The 16,874-nt window shown below is 40.6% G+C and overlaps 1 protein-coding gene across 4 annotated transcripts in view; it reads right to left on the reverse strand.

The window, feature by feature from the left end:
• Positions 1–16,874, reverse strand: part of MAST4 (microtubule associated serine/threonine kinase family member 4) — a 443,735-nt gene that overhangs the window by 329,530 nt on the left and 97,331 nt on the right. For all 4 annotated transcript variants that reach the window (XM_075932353.1, XM_075932356.1, XM_075932354.1 and 1 more), the window contains exon 3: positions 7,369–7,490. In XM_075932353.1, the coding sequence (XP_075788468.1) occupies positions 7,369–7,490 (122 nt within the window). The remainder of the gene's footprint in view (positions 1–7,368; positions 7,491–16,874) is intronic.

A 16,874-nucleotide genomic window follows, 5' to 3' on the forward strand; every position in this document is an offset into this window, starting at 1 on the left:
CTTTGCTCTGGTGTCCCTGGTCTGCTGGGGGGGGTCCAGAGGCTTTACTGGACCCCCGCAGCAGACCAGGGGGACAGGAGCAAAGCCGCGGAGCACGCCCGCAGGGGGACAACCCAAGCGCGCCCGGGCTGTCCCGCTGCAGGCGTGCTCCAAGGCTTTGCTCCCCATCTCCCTGGTTTGGCCAGCAGACCAGGGAGATGGGGAGCAAAGCCTCGGAGCACGCCAGCAGTGGGACAGCCGCGGCGCGCCTGGACTGTCCCGCTGCCCGCGTGCTCTGTGGCTTTGCTCCGCATCTCCCAGGTCAGCAGACCAGGGAAACGGAGCAAAGCCGTGGAGGACTTGGGCGGTCCTGCCACCCCCGTCTCCCTGGTCTGCTGGGGGGGGGGGTGCAGCTAGTGCCCCCGCCCAGCAGACCAGGCTTTTCTTGCCTACCCCTGGGGTAGAGTAGCTGGGGGCTGCCGGGTTGGTCCCGCAGTGCCGCTGGACCAACCCGGCAGCACCCCAGCTGCTCTGCCCCAGGCGTCCCCAAGTCAGCCGCTGCTGAAACTGACCAGCAGCTGACTACAGGAAGCCCGAAGCAGAGTTGCTCTGCCCCAGGCTTTCTGGAATCAGCCGCTGATCATGGGGACGCATGTGTTTCTTAAGTTGAATCTGTATGTAAGTCAGAACTGGCATCCAGATTCAGCCGCAGTTGAAACTGATCAGTTTCAGCAGCGGCTGACACCAGTTCCGACTTGCATACAGATTCAACTTAAGAACAAACATACAGTCCCTATCTTGTACGTAACTCGGGGACTGCCTGTATTGTCAAAATGTTCAAGGTAATGTTCAGGGTAAACTGTGGCTATTTCAAGACACATCTCAGGTGATAAGCTGTTTTCTCAAATCAGAGTCTGACTAGCAGCATCTTCAAACTCATTATATTAACTGTTCTTATAAAATTCACTTGATTCTCCAAGAGCTACATCTGCCCAACAAAGGCTTTTTGTGTGCTTCTTATAGTCATAAAATTATATTCACACTGAAGCTTCATATTACTTCAGGCAGGATAATTTGCCCTTGCAAAGAGATGGTAATATTTTCATGCTAATTACAAAACGGTAATCAACTTGATTTCAAACATAAAAGCATGTCACTGCCACCTTCTTTCAGGAGTCTTAGGGCAAGCTCTCTCTGTTGGACTCATCAGGCAGCTTTGTTGATATCAGTCTGCTTATAGTTCTCTTTGGTAGGGTCCTGCCACAGTTTCTGGCTGTAGCCCCTTTAGCATAGCTCTTGAATGCAGACACATTGTGTGGTACCCCTTCTAGAAGTGGCGCAAATGCCCTTGGCTCCAAAACAAATACTGACCCCCAACAATCCAGTGACTAACATCAAGGGTGTGTCTAGACTACCTAGTTTTGTCGACAAAAGTGGACTTTTGTCGATAAAACTATACCAGCATCTACACTACCGCTGAGTTCTGTCGACATAACGTCGACAGAACTCAGCAGTTTTGTCGACGCTGGTAAACCTCATTTTACGAGGCATAACACCTTCTGTCGACAGAAGGTGTTATTGCCTGTAACATTGCGTCCAGACTACGGAGTTCTGTCGACAAAGCAGCTTGCTTTGTCGACAGAACTCAATGTGTCTGGACGCAAATTGTCGACGGAAGTTTTGTCGACAGTATCTGTCGACAAAACTTCCGTCGACAAAACGCGGTAGTCTAGACGTACCCGTAGTCTCCACCCTTGTAGGTATTCTGGTTTATAGTTTAACCTGTCACCGACACAGGATAGTTGAAGTAACTGGACAATGTTTTTGCAAAAGGGATTTCTGAAAATAATTACTCTTTAGACCAGTGGTTACCAACCAGTAGATCGGGATCTACCAGTAGAACTTGAAGCCTCTGACAGGTGATCCTGACTGGTTTGGCTTATCAGCTGCCTCCCCGCCCAGAGCCTCAGAGCTGCCCCCTGGGAGCCTCCTGCTTGTTGTACAGAGTGGGGTACATATGCAAGGGGGCCTTGATGTCACTTTGTCCCCCTCTCCTGTATCTCATCTTCACAGAGTGAGAAAGGTGGGGCCTCAGCGAAGGGGTGGGGCAGGGTATTTGAGTTTGAGGTAGATCCTGGACTGACTTAAATTCAACAAGCGATCTTGTGCTTAAAAAGGTTGGAGACCACTGCTTTAGACTATATGAGATATGCAAAGAAAAAAAATATATCTTCACGTAATTCCCTGCTTCACTACTCTTGATCATTCTCGCTCCAGAGCTGGGGGAAAGCAGGGAGACAGTCATGGCACTCAGCCTCAGAATCCTACCAGGAAGGCTCTTGTCAGTTTCATTTTGCATCTACAGGAATACCAATGTTTTTCAGCAACATGGCATTTTCCTGCAGTATTTGAGAAACTACTCAAATTATTCCAATGAAAGATTCCTCTAAACTCTATTATTAAAATCAAATAGAATTCTTAGGTTGTACATTAGGTCCCCCCCCCCCGCAAATTGTCACACTGGTCTTTGTGATCACTGACAAAGCTGGTTTAGAGAAGTTCTGAGTCTGCAGCCACATTACATTAGCCTTGCTATATAGCAGTTCTTAATACCTAGTAAATAAATACATTAGGAAACTATGTCTAAATTTAAAATAATCCCTGCCCTCAGTGCAATCTGTTTGGATATGCAATACATAAGACATCCTGTTTATGCAGAAGAAGGAGAGATGGTAACCAAGGTTATCGTCAGGCACAAATTTAAAAAATGGGGGTGGCAGACAGGAAGGAAGAAAGTCTGTGGCTATAAGAAAAACAAAGTTCAGTAAAAGCTAACTGGTGATAAAGTCAATGGCTATACAGATTCCAAAGGAAGTGTGACTGAACTTCCCGTGAAGTTGTATTTCTTTAGAATTCTGCTTCCTGATCATTTAAAACACAGCAATGTGTTAACAGAAATTACTTCCATCCTGTGACTGCACTGGTTCAAATACTGGATTAAAAGCAAAACTCTGCTAACACAATCATAAGTCAAACTGACATTTGAAAGAGTGAAAAAAAATGCAAAAATAGAACTTCAAACAATGTTTTATTCATATGCACAAGCATAACAGTTAACATTGCTTTTGGATCCATAATTTCTGCATATTACTTAATTATATTATATATTATTTTAACAGTTCAGCTTTAAATACCACATTAAAACACTCTCACTCAATTCCTGGGTGTTTAAGAATAAGAAATAAGAAAAAAATCTGAAAGTAGCTTAAAAGCTGCTCATCTGCACCAAATTTGGTTGCAGAGCTTAGAATATCTGATAGATGCTGCATACAAGAACATCACTATTTCCCAGTATACATCCTTGAACTGAAGAGCATGCACTAATTAGCCGTGCACACTGACTGAACATTTTCCACCATGGGGAATTGCTATGCAGCTTATAAATGTACTCTGCATACTGGATTTTTCTTTCCCTTATGTCAGAAACTGTTAGAGACCTTTACTCATGAATGAAAATGTGGTCAAAGAAAACTGATTTGCATTTTTAACTAGCCTGGACATTAAGCAGTATCTACTATATAATACTCTAAGTAATACATTATATGGGGCAGCTAGTTGTGAAAGTAAGCCATGGATTCATTATCTTCACCCACTTAAGGAAGAGAGGGTCACTGCACAGTTCCTGCCCAAAGACATTAACCATATGCCTGTTTTTAGAGACACAGAACAAGTGCTCTATGATTCTAGTTTCGTACACTTGAGTGTCATCATGTAACACCGACAGGTGGAACCAAACCTGAAACCTCTGGAGCTTAGTACAGGAATCTCAACAGCTTTAGCTAAAAGCCAGCTGGCTGTCAACTAAGGCTGTAGAGCCAAATCATTCTTCCTCTCTGTAAGTAGTCCAAGTACCACTATATGCGACAGTGAAATACACCAAGTAGGTACGTGGGTTACAAGTGGAATGAATGTGTCTTTTTAGCAATGTGACAGGGAGAGGCAAATTTCTTTAAAATGAAGTTCAATTGCTTAAGGAATAAACACTGCTCAACAAACGCTCATGTGCAGGGTTGCCAAATTCCACTGGTTTCCATCCATGTTATTTTTTTCATACTGCTATTACTAAAGTGACAAGAACGTAAAAGGGTATGAGAAGTGAAGTGTGTGTTGGCTGCACACAACACTGACTCTGAGAGCCATGCACTCCCTCTGCATTCAAAGCACTGCTGCGATACCATTGGAACATCCTGCAAATTCTAGGTATGCAAGTGCAGTTAGAAAAACTACTCTAACCCAGGAGACAATCTTGCCGCCCACTGAGATGAAGGAGGATCACACTCACTACGCTAAATTGGCCATCACTGCTCTACTTTGCTAAAGTAATAATTTACAAAATGAGTAATTTAAAATCATAACAAAGTTCCAGTTTAAAGCCTTCACTCCATATTATACAGAGTTCTTTCTTCACCTTCATCTACTCCAAACTCTAGCTTCCTCTCAGATGGTTACTTCAACTTTTTATATTAAAAGATAAAGTCTAATAAGTCACATGTGCTTCAAAGACTATGGGGTAATTAATCTGCAGCTCTCTGAGGTTTCCAATGCTTTAAAAAAATATATGGGGGGCAGTAAGATTATCCTGCCACTTGAATACAAGGGCTCCCTATGATCTATTGCCTTTTTACCAGGCAACTACCATCAGCCCTATATCACTCCTCAACAGAATTGAGCAAATAATGGATTTTTCTCACTTTGGGAGTTCAACCAAAAAAAAAATCATGAAAGAAATCAGTTTAATTTGAACCAAAACAAAAAACAATTTTCAAAATTTTCCATGACACCAAAAAAGAAAAACCCTCAAAAATTAACTGACGTTGATTAAATGATTCAAGTTAACTTTAAACAAAGTTTATGGTTTTCAGTGTTTTTTGAATAACTGAAACAGAATTTTTCTGAATTTTTTTGAGCTTTCCATATCGATTCAGCCAAATGAATTTATGTTTAATTGGCCAAATGTAAAACTGAAATTAATGATTCCAACTCTAAAAATATTCAAAAAAAACTAACTGTAAAAACAACAAGGAATCCTGTGTTACCTTCAAGGACTAACAGATTTATTTGGGCATAAGGTTTTGTGGGTCCCATGAAAGCTTATGCCCAAATAAATCTGTTAGGCTTTAAGGTGCCTTAGGAGTCCTCATTTTTGTAGGTACACACTCGCATGGCTAGTCATGTAAAACTAACTGTCCAATTCAACAGTTTGGTCCCAAAACTGCCCTTTTGTTTGGAAAAAAAAAATGTTGTACCACTCTAATACAGCAAAAAAATATTAACTCCATCAAGCAGTACTACCAGGTCATTGAGTAGTCATCTATAAGCTCCAGTTTTATTAGTCTTTTTACAGCTGTCTGTAATCAACACAGTTCCTGTCCACAACATGAAAAATCATCCTACTGGATTACTTGGTGCTGAAGCAGCAAGCTGATGAGATTTTTTGTGAGCCAGATTTAAGAAAGGTTTTAAGGAGACTGTTTCTTCACTTTTTTCATCTTCTGCAATCACTCTATAGAGGAGTTCTCACTAAGAGATATGGTCTAGCAATATGAGAAATTGCAATCCCCTCTTCTTTCCAATAAGAAATACGGGTTACTGGTTCTGAGACACATGGGTATTAAAATAACATCCAACAAGGCAGTAGAAATTTTCTAATTCACAATCTGAGGTTTGACTGAGAAGCAACACAACAGTAAAATAACTGTAGAACAATGGGAGAGAAGGGGAAAATATCATTAAAAGCCTGCCACTATACCCATCTCACCAATGGTGCTTGAAGAGAATATTATTTATTCTTTTAGAAGGCATGACTCTAGACATCCCTACAGAAATGGGGGTTCCACCATGCTAGACATTGTGAAAACACAGCAGTGAGTTTATACATATGGTACCATTTTGGCTTCCTTTCGTATAACGATCCTTGTTAATGTCCTAATCTGAATCTGGTAGGTTAATATAAAGAAATAGCAACAGTTTTACAAATATCAAGATAGCGTAGTTATTGATATATGCTAACTTTTCAACACAGACTACATTAACATCTTTGGTTCCTTAATTACTGCATACCGTTTTTAATAATATTTTGCTTTTGATTTTTAAAATTCTGGGAAAGCAGTTCTGTCTGGTAGTTAGAACACAGAAGAAACTCAGAAAATTTTTGTTCTAAGCTCAATTTTGCCAATGACTTTCTGGGTGGCTTTATGCAAGAGTAAGACAGAGAGTGCATTTCCTGCTCTGTAATCTGAAGGTAGTATTTCCCCACTTCATAAGGGTGAGGTTTAATTCCCTACCATTGGTAAAGAGTCTGGAGATCTATGTATGAAAGATGCCAAGTAACAACATCTTTGTACTTTTATTGCCACTTTTAGTATCACTACGGTTATGCTAGAGAACGAGCTTTGGTTTCTGATGTGTATTTTCTTTTGTTGATTTTCTGCACAAGGAAGAATTTTTAGTGGAATATACGGATGGGCTGATAACATTATTTTGTTAGATTTAACTGAGTCTCAGAACTACCATTTAAGAAAATTCCTAGATGTTTATCTACCATTTTGAATCATCTTGAGCGCTCTCTCTTGCAAAACTATACACTTCTCATGGAATTAGCTCTAAACAGGATAAATTCTGCTGACATTTTTGATGGAACCTGGTTCATAATTAAGTGTTTGAAAATCATATCTTGTGCATGGGAAGGATGCAATTTTATTTTAATTTTCCATTTTTGAACACTTCCGAAAATGCAATCTATACCAGCATAAAGCAGCATAATGCGAAATGATGCCCAGTGCAAACAAGCAAGGATGAAGCAGTCGGGAAAAGCCAGATTTAATATTGAGTGCTTCAGACCTTCCATTCAGTCCCCCGAATTTACTTAAAATCATGATCAATGAATTGCATGTTCAGTTCATATTTCATATACTGCAGAAGAGAGTGTCCTGAGTACAGAATCCTGTGGAAAGCATAAACTGTAACACTGATAGCACATGGTGGCATCAGAAAGGCAAGGCAATCCTAGCGACTTCTTTGAAGATTGACCATTTAAACACAAATAGCTATATTAATGCACCCCTTTAGCTGAGACTGTGAGAACATTCAAAGGCCATTCAAAATTACATTTCCCGTCAAAAACATGAGTCAGCCACCCTGCACATATGGTGTAGAATTATGTATAGTAACACACAATTACTATTGTGCACTAATTCACAGTTATGTGAAATGCATGAGTTATTGGAGACAAACTGGCTTGTTGACATTTATGCACATAAAATCTCAACCATTATATTTCATACATCTTTGTCATACAAAATACACTTCTATTTTGAAAATGTGACTCACCAAACTAGCAGTAAGGGAAGGAGCAGATTGTCCAAGCGCTTGGCTACGCATGCGAACAAGATTTGAGGTTTCTGCAGGTTGCCATGACTGCTGTGTAATGGTATTGGGAAGCAGATACCTGCCTGTCAAAGTAAAAAAGATATGTTAAAGTACTAGATGTGACAGCAGAAGAAACCTAACTGACATAGTTTACTATAAAAGGTAAAGCTCTTACCTAGAGCTTTTGGTTTCTCGGTCATTCAAAATGTTAGGTTCTTTCACTGATGAGGCAGGATTCCATCTAAGTGGAGATCTTTTACCACTTACTGATATTCATCTGAGAAACTCACTCTTTTTCCTTATTGTATATTCTCTGCACTAAATGCATTCTCTACAAATGCAATAACTGATACAAATATTCAGAATAGTGGGAATGAGCACCAAAAAAATAAAAATAAAAAAAACCAAGAACCACCCGCTAATTTGAAGTCAAAGCTAATTGCTCTATTTGTACAAATGGTGTATTCCAAACTGTGCACTCCTCACTTTTATAATTCTTTACCAAGAGTGACTGCTGATCATGTCCAAAACCTGGAGATGACATCAACCAAAACAATTTAAATCAAGTTGCCAAAACTTCACTCACTGTAAACTCTCTTGAACTGCTTAAATATCTCAGGGCTGCCATCGCCCCTTGAAAAAAAAACTACAACAGAAGATTAAGTCCTGGTGTACAGTAAGGGACAAAGTCGAACTAAGATACACAACTCCAGACACATGAATAGAAACTCTGTTGACTTCCCTTACTCCTCACGACCTGGAAGAGTACTGGAGTTGACGGGTACAAGATCAGCAGTTGATTTAGCGGGTCCTTACTAGATCTGCTAAATTGATGTTCGGGGGATTGGTTTCCAGAGTGTAAATCTCCTGATAAGTTGAGACAAGCCTGGAGAAAAGATAAGTGACTGCCTAGTGCATAAAGTCTATTCCTTTTACTATTTTTTTAAACTGATGAAGAGTTTTGACTGATCAATGGAGAACAGACAGGATAATCAACATCTTGGGTGGAGTAGCCACACTGCAAGTACAAACAATTCATTTTTTCATTAGAGTTTTCTGCATGATTAACCTCCCAAATTATTAAAAATAATGTTTGAAAGCCTGTGGTGTAGCTAATGAAACTGTCAGCATGATTAAATCCACTGACACAAGTGTAGACGTGATGCTGAAGTGAAAAATTTTCCTTTTTTCCAGCCAAAAGCCTTGAGGGCACAAAACATTTCACAACCTATTGACAATAAGGCAAGTGTATTACTTGTATAAAACCCAAGTTAAATCTTTTAAAGGAAGCCATGAATATATTACAGCATGCAACATTTTGAGCTTACTCAAACACATGCACCCAATTAAAAAAAAAAAAACACGTAATCTGTGCAGAAAAGCGCTAACATGTATATTGTCCACTTCTGGAAAAGCACTAACTGTTGTATGTGAAGGTAAGCTACATGTGCTGCACTTCTTCAGAGCAGACATTTTAGATGAAATTCCCCAAATATTGGGCTCAGTGCTCTGGAATTTCAGCTGTAACTGGAAAACAGCTTGTTTTCAATCTCTTTTGCAAAGATGGCTGTTAATACAAGATGAGTGATAGAAATGTAGCCGTGTTAGTCTGGGGTAGTTGAAGCAAAATGCAGGACAATGTAGCACTTTAAAGACTAACAAGATGGTTTATTAGATGATGAGCTTTCGTGGGCCAGACCCACTTCCTCAGATCAAATAGTGGAAGAAAGTAGTCACAACCATATATACCAAAGGATACAATTTAAAAAAAATGAACAAATATGAAAAGGACAAATCACATTGCAGAACAGAAGGGGGATGCGGGGGGGTGGGAAGGGGGAGGAAGGAAGGTAAGTGTCTGTGAATTGCTGATATTAAAGGTAGGGAGAGTGGGATGTTTGTGAGTTAATGGTATTACAGGTGATAATTGGGGAAACTGTCTTGGTAATGGGTGAGAAAGTTCAAAGACTTGTTAAGTCCTTGTTGGTAAGTGTCGAATTTTAACATGAATGACAGTTCAGAGGATTCCCTTTCAAGTGCAGATGTAAAAGGTCTTTGTAGCAGAATGCAGGTGGCTAAGTCATTTAGAGAGTGTCCTTTCTGGTTAAAGTGGCAAGAAACTGTTTTCTCTTTGTGATCTTGTCTGATATCTGTTTTGTGGGCATTAATCCTTTGGCGAAGTGTCTGAGATGTTTGTCCAATGTACATAGCAGACGGACACTTTCGGCACATGATAGCGTAGATTATATTTCTGGATGCGCAGGAATATGTGTTCTTGATCTTATAACTCACTTGGTTAGGTCCAATAATGGTATCAGCAGAATGAATATGTGGACAAAGCTGGCAACGGGGTTTGTTGCAAGGGAAGGTACCAGGGTTGGTATTAGTGTGGTATGTCCTGTGGTGGTTGGTAAGAATCATCTTGAGGTTAGGTGGTTGTCTATAGGAGACTATGGGTCTGTCTCCCAGAGCCTCTTTGAGTATGGTATCCTGTTCCAATATAGGCTGTAGTTTATTGATAATGTGTTGGACAGGATACCAGATGACACATTCTTGTCGTTTTGGTCTGCAAACATTGAAGACTTCTTCCATTTATCAAGTGCAATGTTAACACTGAAGCCTCATTATGATATCTGAAAACAGCCTCTGCAGAACATAACCAGACACATGTACTGCCCAATATGCAGTACCGGCACCTCCAGATGCAGTACCAGCACCTCCAGTCAGAGTTCAACAACCTTTCCCCTGGAGTACCGGTACTCTTTTTTTTTTTTTTTTTTTTTAATTAAACTAAAAAGGACTGGTATTCGAACACAAGGGAGAATTTTGTTGAATAAAATTAATTGGAATTTGAAATCTATTCAGACCTGGATCCAGTGAGATTCTTGCTATTCCACCACATAGCCAAGATAGATTTATAGAATGAAAATGAGCTGTTAGAAAATTCCAGACATACTGGAGATGTGGGTGGTCATGAGGAATGCATCTCCAGGAGTTACTAGAGTTTATGCCTTCTCTATCTTGACTTGTCCTTTAATATAGATGATGCCCCCATTATACAGTGGAACTTTTTTAAATTTTAGAACTGGAATTTATTTTCTGATTTCTTTTGACTGTGTTTAATCACTTTATATGGTTGTACACTGGTTACCGAAGAAAAATTCTGAAAAACTATAATTTGATGTGTTTTGTTGTGCTTCCACAATGATCATTCATGTGGGAAAATGTTTAATTAAAAAATTCTGCAATTTGTAATCCAATTTTACCTACTTTTCCTAACTCAAGCATTACATTTTCATATTTACACTTACAATGCACTGTATATTACCATTTTAGATGAGTGACATTTATTTGAAAACCATTAATAAAAGCTTACATAAGCAGTGCTTGCCGAGTGGCGGCGAGCCTTGCTCACCAGCCACGCAGTTCTGCTATCTGCGAGTAGATTACACTATTTGTTGAGCCCTGTACATAAGTATATAAGAATGGCTATACTGCATCAGACCAAAGGTACATCTAGTCCAGTATTCTGTTTTCCAAAAGTGACCAAAGCCAGATGCCCACAGGGAGTGAACAGAACAGGTAATCATCAAGTGATCCCTCTCCTGTCATCTATTTCCAGCCTCTGAGCTTAATTTAATGCCAATAAATCCTTCATGCACATGTTTTTAGTAATCATTTAAAGTTATATGCCTAAAATGTTAAGGTTTTATATAGAAGGTATTCATAGGACATAGGAGGAAAAAAAGTAAATGCTGACACATTAGATTAAGCTTGCTTTAATGGTAAGGGGGAAAAACCTACTTAATAGAGATCATAGATTACACCGTTGAAACAATTGCTAGGAAACCAATCAAATAATTGTCTATTTGTTTTGAATGAACCATCTAATTTTGAAGTGACTGACTGGAGAGACTGGGGAAAAATGGATAATGGTCACTATTAAGAGAAAATGATACAACTATTTCCCCCCCCCCCCTTCCATCAACATTAGGTACACACATTTTTTATTAAAACTTTAAGCTTTTGACCTTGGGCTAAGACATGGACATAGTCAAAACAAAAAGAAATTTTGGAATTACTGAAAGTTAGGATATAATAAGTACGTTTCCTTATAGTAGTCATGGAAAAGTAAACATCCTTCAGACTAATCATCCTTTGCCTTTTTTCTAACTGGAAATGTCTGAAGTCTTTCACAGAGTATGGTATTTTGATCCAATAATTAGATATTCAAGAACAAAAAACTGCAGATGAACAGAAGTGAAAAACCTGGCTTCTCAGGCCCAAACCAGTGTGGAGAAAAGTAAAACCTTCCAAGACTATCTTTGTAGGTTTTATTGGCGGAAGAGAAGGAAGGGGAGGGTGCAGAATAGAAAAGGAGGGGATGAATCTCTTCTATTTTACAATCCTGCAATCAGGCTAGCCCTCTAGGCCTCATATTTTATTGCCTCAATTTGATAATTTTTCCAGAGCCAGCTGTAGGAAGTTATGTGGAGACTATAAATTTTAGGGTCTGTTCTCTCATCAGTGCCTGGGGAATTAATGCACACAATTCCCATCAGCATTAATAAGAGAATAAAAGGATTATGGATGGATTTAAAGCTATCATTATGAAACTCTTCAACACTGTGCCTTAGTTCATTGTGTTTACATCAACAAACTTTATTTAATTCCAATTTGGGTTGGCTACCAGCAGACATTAAAGAAAGTATGTTGCTTTATTCATGCATCATTTGCTGCTTGCAACTTAAAAAAATTAGCATCTGTTAACTGTATTATTTAGTTGCACATGGTTAAAGTTAATAGACAATGCCCATTTCCCAGCCTGATTGTAAGAGAGGTGAACATTTTTCACCAATCTGTCTGCTAAGCCTAATATTATTCAATCAAGCCTAGAATTACAACTGATTCAATTATCATTTATTCTATTAACACTAGAAACATTTGTAAGAAACCCAATTAAAGGCCCATCTTCTTCAAAATGCACACAGCACATTACAGCATACAGGCAGTCCCCGACTTACGCGGATCCGACTTATGTCGGATCCGCACTTACAAACGGGACTTTTCTTGCCCCGGAGCTCACGGGCAGCGGGTCGCCACCCGTGTCCTCCGGGTGGAGAAAAGCTTCTCCCGGTCTCCTTGGTCTGCTGGTGGGGTCCAGCAAAGCCGCTGGACCCCCCCAGCATACCAGGGGGACAGGAGCAAAGCCTCCTAGGCGGCGGCTTTGCTTGGGTCTCCCTGGTCTGCTCGGGGGGAGGGGGCGCAGCTAGTGCTCCCTCCCCCCCAGCAGACCAGGCTTTTGTTGCGGGACGCCTCGGGTAGAACAGCTGGGGTGCTGCTGGGTTAGTCCTGTGGGAACCTACCGGGCAGCGCCCCAGCTGTTCTGTCCCAGGCTCCAAATTCAGCAGCTGTTGAAACTGATCAGGCTGATTCCAGGAAGCTGGGGGCAGAGCAACTCTGCCTCTGGCTTCCTGTAGTCAGCCCCTGGTCAGTTTCAGTGGCGGCAGCTGAATCTGGAGCCAGTTCCGACTTACATACAAATTCAACTTAAGAACAAACCTATAATCCCTATCTTGTACGTAACCCGGGGACTGCCTGTACTAGGAACAAGCACATTTCCCCTTTACCATTTAACCAACCTGGATGTAGCTAAAAAACTTTTCCATAGCTCTACAAATGACTATTTTATTATCAGCTTTGTTTAATTCTTTACTTTTTGGATGTTCGATTTTTCTTTGTGTCTACAATTATATATGTTGAAAAAACAAATGTAGAAAATCAATACCACAATCTAGTCAATGACAAAATACAAGTGCACAAAAAACTTGTCAGAAAATGGTTAGCACGTTGGCTTGCACCAACCTCAAGCATTTCTTGCTCAAGGTAGCCCCGTCTACCTCCCTGAACAGCTGTGACAAATGGAAGTAATGCATGGGTAAAACATTCAGAACGTGGAGAGTCTTTCCACTTGCATTTCTTTATTTCCCTTCTAGGTATGTAAAATCCCGGTTAATTGGTTAGCGGGTTAAACGCAATGTTTCACCAGTTAACCAATTAAAGGGCGGGTGAACTGGAGCAGCGCCCCAGCTGTAGGCAGAGGCTGCTGTAGCTCAGCCAGAGCAGCCACTGCCTGCCATGCACCCAGACCCACTGCCAAGCTGGAGTGCTTCTGTCCATGGCTGAGCTGTGTTTTCCCTTCTAAAGCTCATGATGCTGGAGCAATCCACTGCCAGCAGCAGGCGGGGAACTTCTCAGCCCCCACCAACGATAATATCCTGGGATGACCTGCCACTCACCCACTTCATGGATCCTTTTAGTATAGTTATGAACAAAAGATCTTCCTTAAGACAAGAAAAAAAAATGTTCTGGTCATCCTTATCCCTAGTCCCAGCCACCAACTACTGATGGGACAAATGGGAACTAAGGCCCAGATTTTTAAAGGTATAGGTATTGCTGCACTCAGCATTGCAATGTATAAAATCATATAGGAGCATACATCTCATTTTCAACAAGGATTTAGGCACATAGAAGACTAAATCCCATCAATTGTCAATTGCATTTACATTTCTAAGTGCCCAGATCCCTTTTGAAAATGAGATGCAATCTCCTAAATCCACTGAGTATTGCAAATCTGAACACAGAGATGCCTAAATACCTTTACAAATCTAGGCCTAAAGCAATTTTATAATATTTATTGATCTTTAAATGCCATAAGCAGAACAGGTTAAAAAAATCTTTGAAATGTTACAACTAAGCTACTGCAAGTTGAGAATACATGGGATTTTGTAGTTAAAACCATTATTCCGCATGATTTTAAATACAATGGAGTTTATCCCAAATGAGTGTTTTATAGCCTTTCAACACAGTGCATATTTTATATATGCCATGTTTTAAATAATAGCCTTTATGTAAAAATTCTTCTCCCTCCCAGCTTAGAACCCTGAGACAAAATGCCCAACATATTCAAGGAAAGAAAAATTATGATAATTAAGGTGTCTAAAACTTTTTAGTATATCTAAAATAGCTAAATTGTCTAAAATGGTTTTATATTCACACACTCTCACACTATATTTCACAATATACTGGGACTGGAAACAAATGCTATGTTTCCACTAATAAATTTGGAATCAACTCTTTTCAGTGTAAGAAAGCTCCAGTTTCTAGGTAAGATTTAGGTCTGACAGTGCATTACCAGGCATGTCAGGCATGTCACTGATTCATCCACATCCACAGCTCATTTTTGCAGCTATGAATGCAGATAAGGATACAAATTTTGTATCTAGAGCCCTGGAAATTTGCAGATACCTACTTTATATCCACAAGTATCCACATTCATGGAAGCATTTGTAGCTCATTTTTACAAATATGATTACAAATTTTGTATGTGTGCAGGGCTTTAATGACCAGGGCTTGACAAACCGTGGCGAAATCTACTCGCCAGCCCCGCACTGCACACGCGCCAGATCAGCATTGCGCATGCGTGTGCCGCTGGTGAACGAGGCGACCGGCTGAAATCTATTTGCCACAGGCGAGTAGATACACTGATTTGTCGAGCCCTGCTAATGACAGACACAGTAAGGTGCAATTTGGACAGGAAACCCAGTATTTAAAGGAAGAGATTTTGTGGAAAGTTAGTTTTTTATTAAATGTATTTAAATGGGCTTTCTTTGATTATGCTGAAAGGTTTTGAATGTAGTAGCAGCCCACCCAAAGGAAGCAGATTAGATTTTTAAAATATCACCGACAAATCGACATCACCAACAGAAAAATCTCTACAAGCTGCTGAATGGATCATTGTCTTTACTTTTTAAGATGGGCTGAAGCAGTGATGTTGAAATATAAAACAAGTTCAAGCTGGCTTAAAGGCCAGATTCAGAGGCAACTAAAATCTTGCAAGCGGTTTGTAATGCAAATATTATACAAAGTTAGACGTATTTCCAAACTGATTCTAGAAATAGGCCATGTCATGTTTTGGATTAGACCAAGACAAATAAGTACAGGCAGGTTTGGATCTGTAAATGTGTATCCAATCCATGTCCCTCCCAACTGAAGATGTTCACAGCCAAGGCCCCAGTGTTCTCATAGACTCATAGACTTTAAGGTCAGAAGGGACCATTATGATCATCTAGTCTGACCCCCTGCACAGTGCAGGCCACAGAATCTCGCCCACCCCTCTTAGAATAATCCTCTCACCTATGTCTCAGATATTGAAGCCTTCCAATACTTTGAAGGCCCCAACATGCAGAGAGTCCTTCAGCTGTGATCTGTGCCCAATGCTACAGAGGAAGGCGAAAAACCTCCAGGGCCTCTGCCAATCTACCCTGGAGGAAAATTCCTTCCTGACCCCAAATATGGCGATCAGCTAAACCCTGAGCATGTGGGCAAGACTCACCAGCCAGACACCCAGAAAGTTCCCTATAGCAACTCCTATCATCCCTCCATTGACCTATTTCCAACTGGAAATGAATGGTCAATTAGTTACCAAGATCATGTTATTTCATCCAACCATCCCCTTATCATAGAATCAGAACTGGAAGAGACCTCAGAAGGTCGTCAAGTCCAGCCCTCCGCTCTAGGCAGGACCAATCCCATCTAAATCAACCCGGCCAGGGCTTTGTCAAGCCGAGACTTAAACACCTCTAGGGATGGAGACTCCACTACTTCCCTAGGTAACCCATTCCAATGCTTCACTACCCTCCTAGTAAAATAGTTTTTCCTAATATCCAATCTGGACCTCTCCCACCACAACTTGAGACCATTGCTCCTTGTTCTGCCATCTGTCACTACTGAGAACAGCCTCTCTCCATCCTCTTTGGAACCTCCCTTCAGGAAGTTGAAGGCTGCTATCAAGTCCCCCCTCACTCTTCGCTTCTGCAGACTAAACAGACCCAAGTCCCTCAGCCTCTCCTCGTAGGTCATATGCTCCAGACCCCTAATCATTTTGGTTGCCCTCCGCTGGACCCTCTCCAATGCGTCCGCATCCTTTTTGTAGTGGGGGGCCCAGAACTGGACACAGTACTCCAGATGTGGCCTCACCAAAGCCGAATAAAGGGGGTGTTAGCATATCACTATTTGCCATCCAAGAATTTACACAATCAGGATCATTCTCTTATAAGGACTGAATTGTGTTTTGCTCAGATTCATGTAAATTCTCCTCATTCCTGATATCAGGTTCATATGATCCTATCAGTTCTGGGCTTGCAACAAAAATGATTAAAAGTCTAGAAAACATGACCTATGCGAGATTGAAAGAATTGGGTTTGTTTAGTCTGGAAAAAAGAATGCTAAGGGGACAAGCCAAGAGTTGTCAAGTACTTAAAAGGTTGTTACAAGGAGGAAAGAAAAATTATTCTTTTTAACCTACAATGTTAGGACAAGAAGCAATGGGCTTAAACTGCAGCAAGGGAAATCCAGACTGATATCAGGAAAAACTTGCTAACTGTCAGGATGGTTAAACACTGGAA

This window comes from Pelodiscus sinensis, chromosome 6, assembly GCF_049634645.1.
Source record: "Pelodiscus sinensis isolate JC-2024 chromosome 6, ASM4963464v1, whole genome shotgun sequence".
Taxonomy (NCBI): Eukaryota; Metazoa; Chordata; order Testudines; family Trionychidae; genus Pelodiscus; species Pelodiscus sinensis.